This window comes from Sparus aurata, chromosome 2 (assembly GCF_900880675.1).
Source record: "Sparus aurata chromosome 2, fSpaAur1.1, whole genome shotgun sequence".
Classification (NCBI taxonomy): Eukaryota; Metazoa; Chordata; class Actinopteri; order Spariformes; family Sparidae; genus Sparus; species Sparus aurata.
Genome location: NC_044188.1, coordinates 4,816,930 through 4,831,929, shown reverse-complemented (window position 1 = coordinate 4,831,929; position 15,000 = coordinate 4,816,930). Strand labels below are relative to the sequence as shown.

The 15,000-nt window shown below is 40.4% G+C and overlaps 2 protein-coding genes across 2 annotated transcripts; both read left to right on the top strand.

Annotated features, from left to right (window-relative positions):
* Positions 1–903: 903 nt before the first annotated feature.
* opa3 (outer mitochondrial membrane lipid metabolism regulator OPA3) lies at positions 904–3,857 on the top strand. Its single transcript, XM_030439648.1, has 2 exons — positions 904–1,092; positions 2,890–3,857. The coding sequence occupies exons 1-2, from the start codon at positions 951–953 to the stop codon at positions 3,216–3,218; spliced, it is 471 nt and encodes a 156-aa protein (XP_030295508.1). The 5' UTR covers positions 904–950; the 3' UTR covers positions 3,219–3,857.
* Positions 3,858–4,268: 411 nt separating this feature from the next.
* Positions 4,269–14,971, top strand: hnrnpul1 (heterogeneous nuclear ribonucleoprotein U-like 1). The gene is made up of 16 exons (XM_030439599.1): positions 4,269–4,409; positions 4,910–5,202; positions 5,514–5,813; positions 5,984–6,200; positions 6,383–6,456; positions 6,984–7,123; positions 7,564–7,663; positions 7,764–7,876; positions 8,147–8,413; positions 8,712–8,834; positions 8,923–9,051; positions 11,593–11,761; positions 12,532–12,798; positions 12,975–13,126; positions 13,230–13,466; positions 14,050–14,971. The coding sequence occupies exons 2-16, from the start codon at positions 4,944–4,946 to the stop codon at positions 14,164–14,166; spliced, it is 2,664 nt and encodes an 887-aa protein (XP_030295459.1). The 5' UTR covers positions 4,269–4,409; positions 4,910–4,943; the 3' UTR covers positions 14,167–14,971.
* The last annotated feature ends 29 nt before the right edge of the window (positions 14,972–15,000 follow it).

Here is a 15,000-nt window from a genome sequence, read left to right as displayed (position 1 = left end):
CTACAGCACAATCCACCATCGTCTTGAGCTGAGCTGACATGTTTTTATTTATGTTTTGCCAGGTAGCCTACATGATGCATAATATTTCCTGGTAGGCTACATAAAGCTATTGACAGCTTTATCACCCCAGCTGCTATAACTCTCTTTTATAAACAAAATATATAAGGTACTTTATGTCATTGCATATTCAATTACAACAAAATGTCCAATTAATTACACCCAACCTATATGAACGCAATGACTTACATGTAATTTAAAAAAACCTAATTATTGTAAATGTTACGCACATTTATACAACTTTGGTCTTGTAATTGAATAATATCTCGTAGGCTTATACAATATATCACGTGCTGCAGAGTAACATAATTGTTATAGATTAATCTGCGGATTATTTCAATGATTAATTGATTCATCATTTAGTCTTTGATGCTCATCAAAGTTCCCCACAGTGTCTAAAGTGACGTGTTCAAACAGCTTTTGTTGTCCAGATTCTTTATTTACTGTCAAAAGTGACAATGAAAAGCAGCATATCCTAAATGTAAGAGGCTGGAACCAGTAAATGTTTGACACTTTTGCTTGAAACATGACTGAAACATAAATCAATTACCAAACAAATTGTTGCCAAGTAATTCTCTTTTGATCGACTCATCAATTAATCAACTATATCTGCATTCCGAATAGCATAATATATATATATATATAAGTGATGATCATGTGTGTAAAATAGTTATGTGTGACAGTGTGCTATGGTGTATTTAATGACAGTGGCCCTTGTTTCAGCAGAAACTTCTTTGCAATACAAAGTTCACATGATAAACACTGTGAGTCACTGAATAAAGCTTTGTCTTTTACACGCGTGGGCGGATTGGCGGTTGACTCTGTCAATCTATGAACGTCATCGCGTAACCTCGACGTGCCCCGCCCCACGCTGGTGAGGTGTTTCCGCCAAGATGGTTGTTGGTGCCTTTCCTATCGCCAAGCTCCTCTATCTGGGAGTTAGGCAGATGAGCAAGCCTGTAGCGAACCGAATAAAAGCAGGAGCCCGGAGAAGCGAGTTTTTTAAGACTTACATCTGTCTGCCGCCAGCGAACTGTGAGTAACAGAGCTAACGGCTGCCAGTGACCGCTACGTTTCAGTGTCAGTTGGTCGGACGATGGCTAAAGCGAAAGGGTTGCAGCAACCAATCAGATTGTGCCTGTCAAGGGCGCTTACCCAATCATTGTCATAGGTTCATCTAGTTCACCAATAGGAGCCGGGCAAGCTCTCGGAGGGCGGGTCTTGTGTGTCATTGAACAGGTTGTATGAGGCTGAGCCTCCGCTATGCTATCAGCATAGCACAGCACTTTGAATGCCTTTTTCCCTTTTGCCCCAGGTCCTGTTCAAATATTGACATAACATTTGAATTAGTGAACATATTTTTGACCAGCCAGTGTGCTCTGCTGTTTAGACACATCAGACAGTTATGATTAGTCGCATTAAACACTGTCAAAATAGAAGGAAGAGCTAGTTTCATGCAATGTTGTACACTGAATATGAAACTGAAAAAAGGCTACCTATCCTTAACTAGTCACAGTTCATTTTCAAAACATTTACACTTTTCACACAGAATAAAATAGTACTATAGAAAAAAATTGACATATTAAGAGAGCAGCAAATATTTATTTTCCAATATTAAATTGATAACATGGAAGACAACATTTTTATCAAGAAAAAAGAGAAACATTGGGTATGATCATTCAGAGACGTATCAATTGATACGAGGAACAATAATATGAACACTTGGACAAATGCCACAAGGTACTGACTGCTTTTAAAAAGACAGTTCACCTCAAAATCGAAATTACACATTTTCATCTTACCAGTGTTGCTATTTATCCATCTAGATTGTTTTGGTTTGAGCTGTCATGTTTTACAAATATGTCTGGCACTTGGCTTGTGTAAGCTCAAGAGCAATTTGCAAGTTGCTTCAAGTTGGAGCTATTCTCTGTCTATCCAACTACATAATTTGACTGCACAGAAGGACACGTGCAAGTGGACGAGAGGCTCTTGCTCACGACAGCAGAGGGTGTTAACATTGATGGCATTCTCCTCAGCTGAGCTGTCCCACAAGCTAGCTTTGTTAGCTGGCCTTTTGTCCTTAAGTGATGCACGCTTTCTCATGAGTGATGATACAGAACGATACCTCTAAGATTGATATCTTCCAAAACTTTGCAACTCACATCAAAGCAATTGAGATGGATGAAAAGCACCACAGGAAGAAAGAAAGAAAGGTATTATTGATTTTGAGGTGAACTCTCCCTTTGATGTATTCAGATTGTGTCAGTTTTCCTGACACATATCTTACATTGCATTTACACTGTGTATGAACACTAATCTAATTGCATTTTCACATGTATTTTGAGCTGTTCACTTGTGATTCAGGTCATCTGAAACATAAATTCAAACTAGGGCTACGGCTGTATACCTGTTTCAAGGTATACAGGGGTATAAAAATGGAATGTTATCATACCGTGTGTATTTGCTTATCTACTTATTGAATTCTACCCTATTAAATTGTTCATAAATATGTATTTCATGTTAATATCAAGGTTGATGTCTGTCAGGAAATAATGTTTTGGAAAGTTGTAATTAAGTGTTTGTTCAACCAAAGAACAAAACAAACAAAATACTCCTCTATTTTATTCCTCTAAGGGGCATTGTAGCTGATAATGTTAGTACTAATAAATGTTGAATACTGAATATCGTGAAACTGTTATATTTTCTGATGGTTATCTCACACTGAAAATGTCATACTGTTGCAATCCTAGTTCAAATGTGACCGACACCAAAATACCGTATTGATAATCTAAGTGGACCTGTGCAATCATCAATGTTGTTTGTTTCTCACAGTTTACCACTGGATAGAGATGAGAACAAAGATGCGGATCATGGGCTTTCGTGGTTCCACCATTAAGCCACTGAATGAGGAGGCGGCTGCAGAGCTGGGTGCAGAGCTGCTGGGAGAGTCGATCATCTTCCTCATCGGAGGTGGATGCATGGTGCTGGAGTACAGCAGGCAGGCTTCTAATTCACGCCGCAAAGAAGAAGAGCTGAATGAGACCATCACAAGCCTACAGACTCAAATAGCAGAACTCGCACTAACCACAGAGACCCTAGATGCTCAGCTGAGAGAGGTCAACAGGCAACTGGTGTCCTTTCCTGTTATCAGCAAAAAGTGATTAAATTAGTTCTTTGCATTATGATGTGGCCCGGTTTGCTGGTCAGTGTGTTAAAGAACGAGAGTGACAAACATTGTACTGCCATATGTACAGGCTGATAATGGCCCTATTTAAAATGGTGTCCCCTGTCCGTGGACAGGAAGTAAGCATATCAGCGCACAGGGAATGTGGGTGCTGTCATTAGCTCATGTTTTGAGCAACTGGTAGTAATGGGGGATTGTGATATAGACTATGATATTCATAGTGTATTTCTATGGCTGATCTTGCATGTTCATAAAGCTGACTGTATATAAAGATTTACAGTAAAAACTCCATCATATTACGTTTCCCCTTTGTTTCAGTAAAGCTTAATGTGTCTTAATCATTAATCAAAGTGATTTTCATGCTTAACTGACTTCAGTTGTGAGTGACTCTAGATTTTAGATTGACTCATAAATGGGAAAAACTTGCGCTTGAATGCCAAAATGGATAACAAAAACAAACATCTGATCATATCAATGGAATATTTTTGAGTGTCTGCCACTAGGGGTCAATGCACATGATGTATTTTGCTGTAAATCCCCTTTCTGGTGTAGGTTTATCGGATGTGATGACAAGTGAAAATGGATGGTGTAAAATAAAATGGTATGCTGTCTCAGAGATTGTGTCACATTTCATACACATTAAAATGCAAACTTCACTGAAACTGAAACTAGGAAAGCCCAGATGATCCCCCTATTCTTTGAATAGCTACACATTAAATAGATAATTTTTGTAAGTAAGTAACATAATTAAGTAAGTAAACTGTATTATACGCCTTCTGAAGTGTTGTGCTGGCAGAGGCGATAAGGCGGGCATTTATAGGACTACAATACCCAGCATTCGTTCAATGTAAACACCGCATCACTTCCTCCTTTGGACTGTACCAAGTGCGTGACGAGGAACATACAAACTATTTAAGCTCATACGTCGGTTCTTCTTCATATTCAACTGTCCAAATATGACATCGCAATACAAACTGACATTTTCCACATGTGTACCTCGGTTTGTTTAGGAAATAATAGCAAAACCCGACAATAACCCTGTGTACGTAAGTGTGTCGGTCTAGTTAACTTCCGGTTTAATGTTTGGTCTGGTGTCCGACCCTAGAGGGCAGTAGCGACTGTCTCCATCATCTATCACGGCTGACCCGCGCAACTCGCGTGTGAAGAGGTAGGCCTCAACATTATTTTGGTCTTATTCTGTGTTTTAAGTCCTAAACTGCAAAAAAAGAGCATTGACTACAGGACTTGCATGTAAATCAGATCAACGCTTGCAGCTTGCGTGCTCTCAGAGTTAAAGTTACACGTCCTGCATTGGTTCGCGGTATGTTAGCTAAGGCTAGGCTAAGAACGTTACAAACGTTAGCCGACGTAGCAACAGCTTGAAGTGCATACTAACGTTAACAAAGATAACAGAGATAGGTTTGCCTTGTAATAATAATAAATGCACATGCCGTTATGAACTCAGGACCACATGGTTCATTTTATAGATGTTCTGCGGAACCAGGTACAGTAGTAACTTATTAGCTAGCGCTGCTCCAATCTAGCTAACCAGCTAATGTAGCCTGTTGGGCTAAGGCGGACTGCCGCCATAAGATATCGATTTGAAAGTTAGACGCAATGTTTTAAGTTCTACTAAACCGTGTTTTTTGTGTCCGTATTCTTTTTCAGCAATTATTTAAAGACAGCAAACATCTGAAGCACAATGAGTGTTGACGTGAAGAAACTGAAAGTAAACGAATTAAAAGAGGAGCTTCAGCGCCGCGGCCTGGACACCAGAGGCCTGAAGGCGGACCTGGTGGAGAGGCTGAAAGCCGCCCTGGAGGCTGAAGCTCAGGATGATGCCCCAGATCAAGGAGAGCAGGACGATGAGTACCTCCAGGACACCCAAGATAATGAAGATGAAGAGGGTGATGAAGATGTCGAGGATATAGAAGATCTAGAGGACGAAGAACAACAACAAGGTATCCCCTATTAATAGTGTTAGCGTTACTTTAAAAATATGTTTTGCCATACCATCCGATATTGGCATTGAACATGTCTGGTATATGAACTTAATGATCAACTTTTCTCATCTTTATGAGATCTTTGATAAGCCCCAATTACACCTGATTTTTAAAGTGCCTATTTTGACAAAGTTTATTGAACAAAGTTAAGTTGCAGATCAGAAGTCAAGAAGAAATCAAACTGTTGAAAGAATTCATGCATATCGTTCCACAGATTCATATCTTCCTGTTTCCATGAGCCTGAGAACTTTTACCACCCTTGTTTTCAGATGCAGAAGCAGCAGCAGAAGAAGCAGCAGCTGAGGAAGATGAAGATGAAGCTGTAGCGGAAGGTGACGGAGATGGTGATTTTCCTCAAGAGGAAGATGAGGGTAGAGATTCAGGTGGTTACTATGAGGACGAGGAGCCAGAGGGCGAGCCTTATGAAAGTCAGCAGACATCAGACTCGGGTCACAGCGTTCCTGACTTCACAGCAGATGTCGACATACAAAAATCTGAAATGATGTCTGAGGAAGAGACCAAGCCTGTACCTGAGCCAGAGCCAGAGGCGAGCGTTGAGCAGCAGAAAGGTGATTTTTATGGCTATACATGCAATATGAAAAATACCCTGTAGACAAGTTTTTGCTCCCAATTGCGTTTCATCAGATCATTGTAAAATCCAAATGCGATCAAGAAATCTTTGAGTTACTTGCTTGTACAGTTCCACCCCTGAACAGTTCACTGGGATTTTTAATTTCAGAAGTCAAGGTGGAGGTCAAAACTGAAGATAACGCCGAGGCTATCAGAGAGGGAGAGCAGGACAATCATGGGACTGAACGCGAGCATGGACAAGATGCTCCAGCTCAGGCTGAAGAAGTCAAGGTTGAAGGTGACAAAGGTGGACACCAAAGCCGCAAGAGACCATATGAGGAGAACAGAAGCTACGGCAGCTACTATGAGCATCGTGAGGAAAAGAGGTATGCTCTTTATAAATTGTGATATTTGGAATTAGGACTTCTAGCTGATGCCTTTAGTCAGCATAATAGTACTATACTGCAAAAGTAGAACAAGGGAAATGTACAGTCATTTACTAGTGTATTTCTGTGTATTTTGTATATATTGCTGGTTGTAAGTTTCATACTCTGCTGATATTGCACAGATCCCGAACACCACAGCCCCCTGCTGAAGATGAGGAAGAGAACATAGATGACACTCTTGTCACAATCGACACATGTAAGTATTGGGATTTATTGTGTCTCTGCCAGTATAAAGACAACTTGTAAAAAATGAAGTTACAGCTGTTAAGAATTACTCCTTCGTGAGGAAACAATCAGACTGAGCTGGCTGGTTTGCCCTCTCAATAAGCATATCTATTTCAGTCAAGTTTTTAGATTCAGGTTAGATTATTAATGTATCATGTAATAGTAGCTTTTTACTGAAGATCAGGTCCATGTGTCTAAAATGTTTTCGGCTACAATCTGAATTTACAAATCCAACATCCATGCTATTGCTGGCTTCTAGAGGTATTTGTAAGATGGATTAGAAGGAGTTGGGACAGTGTAGCAGACCTCCATCTCGCAATCTCCCTAACAACAGATGTAGAACACGTGGTAGATTAATTTACTCCACCATACTTCACACCTGTAGTGCAGCAACTCTCAAGTTCCCTGCCAGCTTTTATGCCTCAAGAGGTAGATGCCACCTCAAGATCCATTTTAATCCAAACAAATAATTTGAAATATGTTTTTTTTTATTTTCAGACAACTGTGATCTGCACTTCAAAGTTTCCCGAGATCGCTACAGTGGTTATCCACTGACAATTGAAGGCTTTGCTTATCTGTGGGCTGGAGCACGAGCTTCACACGGTGTCACCCGCGGCCGCGTGTGTTACGAGATGAAGGTAACATGAACTACACGCACAACCCTAAGATGCTAACTTTTTCTCAGGGAGCACATTGTTTAATCTGCTGAGATATGGAGCCACTGTAAATTAAAAAATGTTCTATGCTGTGTGTACATAATGGTCCATAATGCATGGAAGGGGCTTTTTTAGTTTATTATTTTTGAAACAGTGAATGATCAGCTCCTTTGTTTCTCCTGTTAACATGTAATATCTTTTCATTTAAGTATTACACATTTGTTTTGGCCTCAAAGCTGGTCTTCACATATTTTTGTACTGTCTGAAATTGCCATCCCGAACAATAATTGCCTGTTATATTACAGAATTTAGGAGATTTCACTTAACAAAAGAAAAACATGTTCAAGTAAATATAAGAATAAATATGTTCTGACTATCTTCTCTATAATTGTTTTTGCCCTGGTATGTCTCCCACTCTACAGATCAACGAGGAAATTCCTGTAAAGCACCTGCCAAGCAGTGAGCCAGATCCCCATGTGGTCAGAATTGGATGGTCACTAAACTACTGCAGCACTCAGCTTGGTGAGTGGAGCAATTACTATTTGACATGAATGACACTTGCCCACTAAAGAGAGCTGTGGCCAGAAATGGGAACAATGTGTTTGTTTATGACTTGTTGTAGGCGAGGAGCCCTTTTCCTTTGGTTATGGAGGAACTGGAAAGAAATCTGAAAACTGCAAGTTTGCAGACTTCGGTGAGAAGTTTGGGGAAAATGACGTCATCGGCTGTTACATCGTAAGTTGGCAGCTGTAATTCAATTCCTTAATCATCTTTTAATTGTAACATATAAGGATCATTTGGAATTACGGCTTTAGTGCTTCTGTATTATAAAGCACTAAAGTGAAATGGATGTCAGTTAGATTAATTCATCAATAATATGTTGTAATTTTTGACAAATAATTCTGGTAATAAATTGATGTAATTCTGATATTGTTTTGTTCATGTAGTTGACACCAACCAGTAAAACTAATATTGCTTTTTTCTTCCTCATGACTATAATATTAGGACTTTGACAGTGGTGACGAGGTTGAGATGGGCTATTCTAAGAATGGAGTGTCGTTGGGTGTGGCTTTCCGGACAACCAAGGAGGCGCTGGCAGGTCGTGCCCTGTTCCCTCATGTCCTGGTGAAGAATTGTGCTGTTGAGTTTAACTTTGGACAGAAGTCGGCACCGTACTTCCCCCCACCAGAGGGTTACACCTACATCCACAATCTTGAGATGGAGGACAAAATCAGAGGCACTAAGGGACCTGCCACCAAAGCTGACTGCGAGGTAAGGAAGTGCTGAGGATATAAACCAGTATCATTAAGTTGTGATTGATGCCTGCAGCCTTGAAATTGGGTCCAGTGCCTATAAAACAGAATTGTCCCCCGTAGCCTTTTTCAGTTTTGGGATTAGTCACACATAGTAAATGTAACTGGCAAAGGGAACTGCAGGTGCTACCATGTGGCATAGCATATTTTGGGTCACCGTATCTTACTGAGAGGAGGTTTAATCAGGTTCAAACAGTTATCACATAATCTTTGCACCTGGATGCAGAATACACGTTTTTTTTACGTACTTGTTTCAGATCTTGATGATGGTTGGCCTGCCTGCCTGTGGAAAGACAACTTGGGCCATAAAGCATGCAGAGACCAACCCTGAGAAGAAGTACAACATCTTGGGCACCAATGCCATCATGGACAAGATGAAGGTTGGTTTCGGTCCCCACTGCCCAGTTAAACAGACTTCACATGGTTACACAGTCCATCATGGTCTTTCTTGGCGATTTTGTTTTGCAGGTGATGGGTCTGCGTCGTCAGAAGAACTATGCCGGGCGCTGGGATGTTCTGATCCAGCAGGCCACCCAGTGTCTGAACAGGCTGATTGAGATCGCTGCCCGCAAGAGACGCAACTACATCCTAGATCAGGTACTGCCCTCCCACCCACACTCTGCTCTGATACACGCCACAGTCAGTCAATGTGCCCTGATGATCAATCTCTCTAATGGACTATTTATTTATCTTTCAGGGGGCTCTGTGTATGATAGAGTAGAAGAAGCATTGATCACCCTCTTGTCACTTGCTTGTCATGTATTGAAAAAGAAAATGATTAATGGCTCTCATAAGTGACAGAATATTTCATGTTTTCATCCCTCAGTATATTTGCACTTGCTATTTCTTGTCATAATACAGTATTGTTTGTCTTGTGAATTTCAACAATGTACAAGTAAACCATGACTATGTAAAGATGTTGAGAAACAAGTAAGCTCTGACTGGTGAGTAAGAAAAACACCTTCCGTTGCTAATTTAATAAGACAGAGTTGATGGCTTCTTAAAAAGCTATTTTAAGTGAGATACATGGAACTTTTGAGTGTGTTTTTTAATGAATTGACCCTGAAGGTAAGTAATGACTAACAGTTTTTAGATTTTCAGGTGCTTGTTAGGACAGTGTGAGAACAGGTAGGTGGGTCTGATTGTGGACTGGCTTTTCCGTGGACACTGTGAGTATATGCAGGTGGGTTATATCTGTCTGTTGTTGTCTTGACTGGGACTAGAGTCCGTATGAAGAAGAGGTAAGTCGAGGTAAGTCTTGGGGGGACCCGTCAGAATAGCAAGATGTTTTGACATAGCGTGATGTTGTAAACGAGATTATGACACTGACAAAGTTTTACAGTGAATTGAGCTGTTAAGAAAGAGAGCATTCACTTTATGAAAAAAGAATTGTCAGATGTATGTGGTTGATTTGTAGATGTTGTCAATGGAAACAATGGTGTGTAAAAGAAGTGGTAGTGTTCATAAATTGGGATTGCAAGTAATGCATGTAGATTTTTTGTTAATTTTTGAAGTGCACATTGAAAGTGTTGAAGTAAACAAGTTACTTTTAGAAGCGCTGCAGTTCACAGGAATGAAGAAGTGTGATACCATTGAATTGTAAAGTCATATTAGTTGCTAAATTTGTGACACTACTGTTAATATGATCACCATCAGAACAAAAGTGTTAAATGTTACTTTTAAAGTATTGATTTCAAGTTTTCATATAAATATTAGTCTGACGTTGCTATAGAAGTTCTTTTAACAACATACTCAAAGAAACGTGGTGTTGATTGTGTTGTGAGTATAGAAACCCTTCTGTTTGTTACTGTTGTGTAAACATGGAGATCGATAGATTACAGCTGATACTTGCCTTGCGTGCCAATTCAGAAGCTTTATTGTGTGTTTATAAGTTGGTGGCTGTGAATCCTTCATTTGCATACTGTCACAGTGTGATACTGACTTTATCTTTGTAGCTGCGTTTGTCCAGTAGATTTGTGGCAGCTTCAATTCTGAATCTAATGTGTATTTAAAATTTTTAACACTTGAGGATTTGTGAAGAAACGTCTTGATTTTGAACTGCACGTATATATTTTTTTCTTAAAGCTGTACAGATGTGTCAGGGAATTTGTTTTTAGAACATATAGAACCAAACAGGGATTTTAAAGTGTGGCTAAGGTTAACAAACCACTTTGGTGACAGTACAAAATTTAATCCTGCAATTTAGTCACGTTTTTATTCACAGTATGTGTTTTATGTTATGTTATGTAGGGAAAATTCAACGTTTTTGGTGTTACCAGTTGTGATTAAATGGTTAATACTGAGGTGACAAGGTTGCATATTATGTGCCAAGTAATATAGAATATTTATTAAATGGAGTCGTCGTAACAAATATGAAGCCGCTGCTATCTTGCTCGTTTTCGCAAATGATTTATTGCAGCCTAAATTTCCCTGTGTTGGTTTTTACGTAGACCACTTTTACCTTTGACAAGGAGCTAATGTATTCACTCTACTGAACAGGCTTGATTGAATCAAAGGGAACTGTTGGGAGATGGCAGAGGTATGCGCCTAAACTTGCATGTGGTAGATTGTGCTTTGGCCGTACGTTTTTTGTTTTGTCTTTATTCAATAATATGCTAAGAATATGAACCTGTATTGTGGAAGAACCAGAATTATTAAGCTGTGTATTTATTAAGTGTATTTGAGATACTTTGTAGTTTCACCTCTGACATCATTAATTCCAGTTGTAACACTTTTTGCAAGCAGCACATGAAGACAGTTAAATTGAGTAATCACAGTAATGCCTAATGTCACTTTAAATATCTATTTTTTTTATTATTGATTGATCTGAACTTCGTATGTTGTTGTGTGACTGAGCGAACAAACTGTACAGTGTAGTCAGTTTAAATATTTGTGGGGTCCCCCTGTGTCCATAACTAACATTCATCAGGAGTCACAGGTCACCTGGATGCACAGACCACAAGGTGAGTCTGTGGAGTGATGAGAGGCCATTAGAACCTGAGTAAAAGCGTAGACTGACATCCAAGCCAAACCTCTCTCACTTCATTATTGCAGGGTTCCAGCTTCCTTCCAGTGGAAAGCCATTACAAGTAAACAATAACAAACAAGCTTCTACTTCTTTCTTGTCACCATTGCTAGACAAATGTATATGGATCAGCAAGGAGACGAAAAATGCGTCCTTTTGAAGGTTTTCAACGCAAGGCTATTGTAATTTGTCCCACGGACGAGGATTTAAAAGAACGAACATTAAAGCAAACCAATGAGCAGGGGAAGGATGTGCCCGATCATGCTGTTTTAGAAATGAAAGGTAGGAATGCTGTGGAAAAAAAACCAATAAAACACCAGATCTACTTTTTTACTTTTCTATGTGTTGTCTCTAAAATCAAACTTGGAAGATGTCCCCCTCCCCCCTTCCCCCATCATAGGCTTTGGCCAGATATCAGACCTGGACATTTTTATTTTTTTAAACGGTCCACATAAATTCGATTCTTCCTTATTTTTTGCCCTCTATCTGCCCCTTGCCATAAAGCTTACCTTTTTAATGCACTGCAAACTGAGACTCGGGGCCTTGTTGAGGCCATGTAATGGTCTAATATTGCACAATTTGCTTCTCTGAAAAGGATGTTTCCAAATAAACTTACAAGCAGTCATGTGCTGACATTTTTGGAAGTTAATTTGTAAGTGTGTTACATCAGCTGTTCTTGGTTTGCAGTGCTGTTTCCTCCTCTCACCAACCTTCTAGTTGTCCCTTTTGCCCCACTCCCCACCTCTACTGAACTCCCCCCTCTCCTGTGTCTGCTTAAACAAATTTTTCCTCCATGTTCCCCTGGAGGTGATGTTTGTTCCCTCTACCCTGCCATCTGCTTTCATCTATCTGCTCTTAGTTTCTGCTCTATGATGTCCACTGTCTTTGTATGGTAGTAATTATTTTTCATTTTGTCTTCCGGTGGTGTGCCTCCTCTGGTCTTCACTACAACCCCCTACCCCTCTCTCTTTCTCTCTTTTTCTCCATCCGCCCCTTGCTGGATGGGCTGTCTCTCTCTTCTCCTCCTGTGGTCACCACTATCACTCTCCAAGCCAACTTTACTCTTCCTGAGGCTTGCGACTTCCTGGAGGCAGTGACGTACGCTGAGCTGCAGCGCGAAGAGGCTGAAACTCTGTTGAAGCAGTACAATGAGGAGGGCCGCAAGGCTGGCCCACCCCCTGAAAAACGCTTTGACAACAGGCAGGGTGGGTTCCGGGGCCGCGGCGGAGGCGGAAGCTTCCAGCGGTATGACAACCGTGATGGGCCCCGCAGTGGCTACCAGAACCGCAGTGGAGATGGAGGCAGTGGTTACAGAGGAGGTGAGTAAAGGAGTCGACATATCTCATGTGGTTTTTTTTCCTTTTTTTGTAAAGTTATAGTAATGTTGGTTACATCCAATGTGCACAGCTAATGAGCTTGCTTAAACACATTCACTGCTTCTACACTAACGTTTTGTATGTTGTAAATTTTAACATGATATTTGTTTATTTGGCAGGCTACAATCGTGGCAGCTATAACCAGAACCGTTGGGGAAACAGCTACCGCGACGGAGGCTCTGATTCACGCAGTAGTGGATATAACCGCAGCCAGCAGTCAGGAGGAACCTATAATCGCTCTGCCCCGTACAGCAAGGGGGCATACAACCAGGTACTTACACATTCAGAAAAATTAAATAACTGAAGAAAGATTACATTTAATGTTAATGTAATGTCGAATACATGTATTCACCCTAACAATTCTTCTTTTCCAGGGCTACAGCCAGAGCTACGGTCAAGGATACAACCAGGGCAGCTACAACCAGAATTACTACAGCCAGTACCCGGGATACAGCCAGAGCTACAGCCAGAGCTACAGCCAGACACCTGCCACTGGACAGACGTACAACCACCACCAGCAACAGCCACAGCAGCAGCAGCAGCAGCAGCAGCAGCAGCAGGCGCCGGCGCCACAGCAACAACAACAGAGCTACAACCAGCAATATCAGCAGGTAGGCAATGACGAATGAAACCCTACCTGTCCCCGCCTTTAATGCAAATCAGTTATCGGCTTGTAAAATAGGTCTACTGTAGTTACACTTGAACCCTGTGATGGCTTGGTTTATGTTAACACTTTCATTGGCATAAGAGAGGTCAATTTAAGTGCCTTTTAAAAATATCCCTGCACATTCTCCACTTTATAGTTGTGCTATAATTCAGCTGAATACACATCTTATATTTGTAAACAAAGGAGCAAACCACAAACATCTTTTTGCTGGAGGTATTTAATGTTTGTCACTCATAAGATATACTCTGGGTGTTTGTTCTTCTGGAAGTGATGCACCCTGCCTACGAGAGGTGCAACAAAATAAATTCACAGGTAGTTGGAGGGGATTATATACATAGAATTGTAGGAAGACGTTCAAGGCACTTAAGCGTATAATGTGTTGCGTTGCGTTGTACTGTTACATAGATTCAGTAGCCGTGAGGTAATGAAGACGTTTTGACCCGATTCCTTCTTGAGTACTTTTTCAGGATTTTAAACGGCATGCTCTCATTCTCATGCTCGTTCTTGCTTTCTCTTTCTCCCTCCAGTATGCTCAGCAGTGGCAGCAGTACTACCAGAACCAGAATCAGTGGAACCAGTATTACAGCCAGTATGGCAGCTACCCTGGACAGGGCAGCCAAGGCTCATCTTCTGGTTCCCAGTAGCTCCGCCCTGCACCTCTACCTGCATCCACCTGTGTCCTAAACCCTCTGACCTCTGCAGCAAGTTGATTTTTGTACAGTCTCACATCAAGTTCCCAATCATAACGGTCTCTGTCGGGTTTAACACAGTAGCCTTCATTCCTCACCAATCAGTGTACACTTAAAACTGTATACAGTTTGATGTCTATTCATTTTTTTTTTTTTTTACTGAATGAAGTCTTACCCTACGCAGTGACTGTGAGGTGGTAGATGATAGGTATCAAAGCATTTAATGAATGTTATCTATTATGCATTGAATGTGGATGTCTGTAGAACTGCAAACTCCACATTTGCTACAGATTGAAGAGGTTATTGTATATTTTCTAGGATGCATAGTGTGAAAAAGTGACAAGGCGGGATAAATACAGCAAGGCCTGAATAATTTTGCTTGTTTTGAGAGGCTTAACAAAGAACAAAATGCATGCTTTTTACCTTCATGACCCTTTTTTCTCTTGCTCTTTAATTTTCAGTTACGAGTGAGCACATTTTATTTACTCCAATAGAATTCATACATCATTTTTTTTATAGGTGTTGTTGATACTGTAGTATTTAAGCGTTAATTGAGTCTTTGATTGAGAAGAATATTTTGCCACTCCTAGTAGTTATGTGCAGTTTTTTTTAAATCCCTTTTGTGATTGGTGTTTATTGAGTCCAGTAGTTAAATCTTGTTGTCAAACCCATTTTTTTCTACCTGAAATTGAAAATCTGACTGACCAGTTACCCAAGCTGTCTTCTTGTCTTTATACAATAAATGCAATTGTATACGCTGGTAGATGTTCAAGTGTTCCTTTTGTTTCT